Source organism: Helianthus annuus, chromosome 17 (assembly GCF_002127325.2).
Source record: "Helianthus annuus cultivar XRQ/B chromosome 17, HanXRQr2.0-SUNRISE, whole genome shotgun sequence".
Classification (NCBI taxonomy): Eukaryota; Viridiplantae; Streptophyta; class Magnoliopsida; order Asterales; family Asteraceae; genus Helianthus; species Helianthus annuus.
Genome location: NC_035449.2, coordinates 73,594,907 through 73,599,667, shown reverse-complemented (window position 1 = coordinate 73,599,667; position 4,761 = coordinate 73,594,907). Strand labels below are relative to the sequence as shown.

The window sequence follows — 4,761 nt, the reverse complement described above, 5'->3', positions numbered from 1 at the left end:
TGGGTTAAGAAGAACACTTATGGTTGCCCCTAGTCTAGTACATATACACATGGGAAGCCCCCACTAAATGAACATACAAATGACTTAGTTAATAACGCATGATGATGCAACGAACATACTATTACGAACTTGATCACTGTGAACTCGCTCAACTAGTAGTTGACTCTCTGTTACATGCCTTGCAGGACAATAGGTACTCATGGAGCTTGCACGGGAGGCGCGAACGTTGTGGGAACATGGACTGTTGAGTTCCATGTTAAACATTTACACTTTATGAACTTATACTCATGTTTGGGTTTTCACAATTATGCTTCCGCTACACTTGATTATGTTTGGTTTTGAAAACACCTTTCGTATTGATGAATAACTTTTACTATTTACTTATATGTTCAATATGATTGGTGGCTTGATCCTGGTCATGTCACGCCTCCATGCGGTGGTACTCCGCGTGTGGATTTTGGGGGTGTGACAGTCCAGCTGGCTTCTATTTGGCTTTCACATTTTGTTAACTGAAACGCGTTTTAAAAACATTTTGTCAGTGGGAAATACTGGTGAGTGAATCCCAGTTTAATCAAGTTGAAATACCAATCATTTTACAGTATTGAGGGCGCATCCGCAATTATATTTGTTTCCAAGATATAACAATTAACATCAGTGGTACTGTCATACTCAACTTGTGGAATGTTACCACGCCAGTAACAAATTTTGTATACAAAACCCCAACATACCCACTATAATTGTATTCTTACAAATACTCAATAACTGTTTAGTATATATTTAATTAAGTGAGGTTTTGTAAAAACATTTAACAAAAAGATAATTACTCACATTACTGTTTTAGGGTTTTCAGTAAGGATTTCCTAGGAATAATCTAAAAATTACACAAATGCACGTGTGTTAGTATAATAACCCATTTTAACATTAGTAATACCCTTCCCGAGACAACGACTACGTCGGGCAGAACCACGACAACCGTTACGGAACCCTAGATCAATCGGGTAGAGTATCTAATACGTCTCCAGGGATTATAATACTTACATCGTAGCAGAACCTCGCTATTTAGGGGGTATAATACCTGGAATTTATATTATTTCTTCAGAAATTCGTTGAGAGAGAAAGAGATTGAACGATTTGGGACTGAAGTCCGAGCTCCCAATTTATAGGGCTGTAATTCAAGTCTCTCGCGGCCCGCATAGTAGGGGAATAGGGCCGTAAGTGATCCGGGTCATCAATAGGTTCAACACGCGTTACGACACGTGTCAACACCGGGCTGTGCCACAATTTGGGACTCTCGCGGCCCGCGTTAGCTTAATGGGGGTCTCACGCGGCCCGCCTGAACTTAAGAAAACAACGAAAACAGGTTCTAACCTTGATACCGCCCGCGTAAGGTTGAGGTGGGTTCTACGCGGCCCACCTCAACTTAAGTTTCAGATTTTAAATTTTATTTTTAATACTCTATTGTATTTCGGGCTTGGTTTTCACATACGGGGTGTATTTAAAGACATATTGGGACATTTTAAAATATTAGGGTGTCGGAAAAATTATGAGGGTGTTGGTTTAACTAGGATTGTTACATCCTCCCCACCTTATTTTAGAGCTCGTCCTCGAGATCTATTGTGTCTGCTGCTGTAAGATCTTCTTTTGAAATTTTGATGACGATTGCTCTTCAATTGTTCCGTCCAAACTCAGGAAACCTTCTGTGTCTGCTGCTGTAAGATCTTCTTTTGAAATTTTGATGTATAAAATATACACATATATTGTTATTTATTTATTTATTTATATAATGTTTGAATTCAATGAATCATATGAATCATATATTTTCTCTTTGCAACACAGATGAGCAATAGTTGAAATTATTAAGCATATTGTTGTTAAAAAGCATGTTATACTTATATAAACATATATTGTTATTTATTTATTTATTTATTTATATAATGTTTGAATTCAATGAATCATATATTTTCTCTTTGCAACATAGATGAGCAATAGTTGAAATTATTAAGCATATTGTTGTTAAAAAGCATGTTATACTTTAGCAAGTATCCATTTATTGTTTTGAAATGTTTATTGTGTTATAAATGGATAGGCTGAAAAGGTGCAAGTGACAGAGGAAGTGATTGGTATTGATGATGACAATGATGATTTGGATTGGCTAGCGTCACCCAAGGTAGCTGTCAAGAAGGGGAAACAATGTGAGAATTCGGTTATAAAGGAGTTGAGGTATAGTTGTTATATCGGATTTATTGTCTTTTGTGCGGTGTATATGATTAGGAGTTCATTTTTCTATCGATTATCCATGGATGCCATTTTTCTATCCTTGATGATTCATTGATGAAATTAATTGTGCTGATGTAAGGGTGTTATAGATTATTTACTGATTGAACAAGAAGTTTGTACAAACTTATGTGATGTTTGTGACTTTGTGGCTTTCTAGCTATTCCTCTTCTAAATCTTATTTGCTATTACTCAAGTCTTCTTCTTTTGCTCTTCTGTATAATGCTCTTCTATTTCATAGTTACTTTATATGACAAAATAGAAGTATGAAATCATTTATTTGGAGTTTTGATTGCTAGTTTTGACTTTTTGTTTCGTAACCAATCTTGACATGTAATGCATACTACAGCTGAATACATCATTAATCAAAGACTTAACTCTTAAGCTTTTGCTATATATGCTTCTATTATTATTGTTTTATGTTTGTGATTATTTGGTTATAGGCTGAAGAAGCAGGAGCTGTTATCATTCACCGAATCAGCCAAAGATATTGTCCAAACCATTGAAGAAACTGTCAAAAGAGATCTTAATACCTCGTTAAATTCTGAATTTGAAAGTCCTGTTGAGAAACCTTCAAAACCTGCTGTAGAAAGACCAAAAATAGTTATATCCATCCAAGACAAAGAAGGTTTGAAGCAGTTTCAAACTTACAAGGTAAGTTTTTTCATGCTAAACATCTATATGCTAATAATTTAGATGTTTCTAGTTGGTTGTGTTTAAGGACATAGTATCTTTATTTACTAAATGTTAATCAAACTAATGATAGTATTCTGGATTATTTGATGCTTTTGTAGGATGATAGGTTTGAGCGGCTTTTTAAAATGTATGTTGATAAGGTGAAGAATAAGGCAGAAAATTTAGTATTCTGTTTCGATGGGGATAAAGTGGGCCCCACAGCTACTCCTATCAGTCTGGAGTTGGAAGATGATGATATTATTGAGGTCCACGTAAAGTCAAGTTGAGCCAGGTACCACCTATGTACGTCTCTTAAGAGTTATGCTTATTTTTGTATTTTTTATTTGAATAGATTATACAACTTACAACTAAAAGTAATCACTCAGACTCTCCAAAGATGCCCCTCCATAAGTGATAAGACCATTAGTTTAGCACGGTAGAATATTAAAGTAACTATATGAGCCACAATTAATATGTTTGTGCAATCAGTTAAAACATAAATTGTTAAAGAAAGTCTTTAGAAGAGCAGCTTTACAACACTTTTGCCCACCCATAGTAGTACGATTATACCAACTTGTAACACTCTTTAACATTTGGAACCATATTTTTTAGAGTAAACTGCAATTTTACCCCCTGAGGTTTGGGGTGATTGGCATGTCTACCTCCCCTAAGGAAATAATTGCAATTTTAACCCCCACTATTCACCCTTATGTCGCATGTTTACCCCCCGGACCAAGTTTCCGTTATTGTTACCGTTAGTTTGTAGTGAAAAGTCCAAACTACCCTTCATCTTCCCTATTAATAGGTTGTATCCTCATCCTGCCCTAAATCGCTAACGTTCTGCCCTCAATCCCTCAATCACTGCCCTCAATCCCTCAATTCACTGCCCTCAATTCTTTGCCCTCTGATTAGTGCCCTGAACATGTCTTCATCTTCGTCATCTGTGCTTCGATTGAAGGGCAAAACTCAACATTCAGACATCATATGTTCATGTGGTGCGAAAACAGTGATGAAACAATTAGAATCGACAGCTAATCCTGGTCGTTGGTATATTCGATGTGTAAGTTTCTTCTGTTTTATGCTTATTAAATCTTAACTTTGTTGGAAAGTCTTGCTTATGATGTCCGATAATAGGTTGGAGGATGTGGATTCCTAAGATGGGCTGACAAAGGTGAAGAACAGGGATGTCCGATTTGCGGAGAGGTAATGCCTGGTTTAATTGATGAGTTGGCTAAATGCAAAGAACAGTTGGGTCGGTACAAGAATGGAGATGTGTTGAAACTGAAGATGTACTTTGTGATTACTTGGGTGTTCATTGTTCTACTGTTTTTGGTTAAATAGTTTAATGTGGACAAGAGTCTGAATTGATGTACTTTAAGAGATGATTGTTCTACTGTTTTCGGTTAATTATACTTTGTGATGCAATGGTCTTGTTCAAGTTCTTATTATATGTTTGTTTGGTAGACTGGTTGTAATTCTGTAGGTAAGGATGTTGACAATGAGAAAGATGTTGGTAAGGATGAAGACGTCGTTGCAGCCGAAGAACCAGACAGTTATGTCTACTCTAAGGATCAAGAGTCTGAGATACTCAGACCTTACATGGAGCAAGAAACTGATTATGAAAAGATATTCAGAGATCCGACAAAGGATTATGATCCTGAAGTGTTGGAACATGCATGAGATTACACATATCGGGATGAAGATGATGATTGGTACTTTGACCCATATGAAGGGGAGCATGGTTCTGATTCGGATTGGTCTTGTTTGGATGATTGTCACTGGAAATAGGCTAGATTTTGTTTGGTTTTAAGT

The 4,761-nt window shown here is 36.4% G+C and overlaps 1 protein-coding gene across 1 annotated transcript; it reads left to right on the top strand.

Moving 5' to 3' along the window:
• Positions 1-1,311: 1,311 nt before the first annotated feature.
• On the top strand, positions 1,312-3,246 carry LOC110921702. The gene is made up of 4 exons (XM_035986252.1): positions 1,312-1,383; positions 2,087-2,220; positions 2,718-2,928; positions 3,069-3,246. The coding sequence occupies exons 1-4, from the start codon at positions 1,312-1,314 to the stop codon at positions 3,234-3,236; spliced, it is 585 nt and encodes a 194-aa protein (XP_035842145.1). The 3' UTR covers positions 3,237-3,246.
• The last annotated feature ends 1,515 nt before the right edge of the window (positions 3,247-4,761 follow it).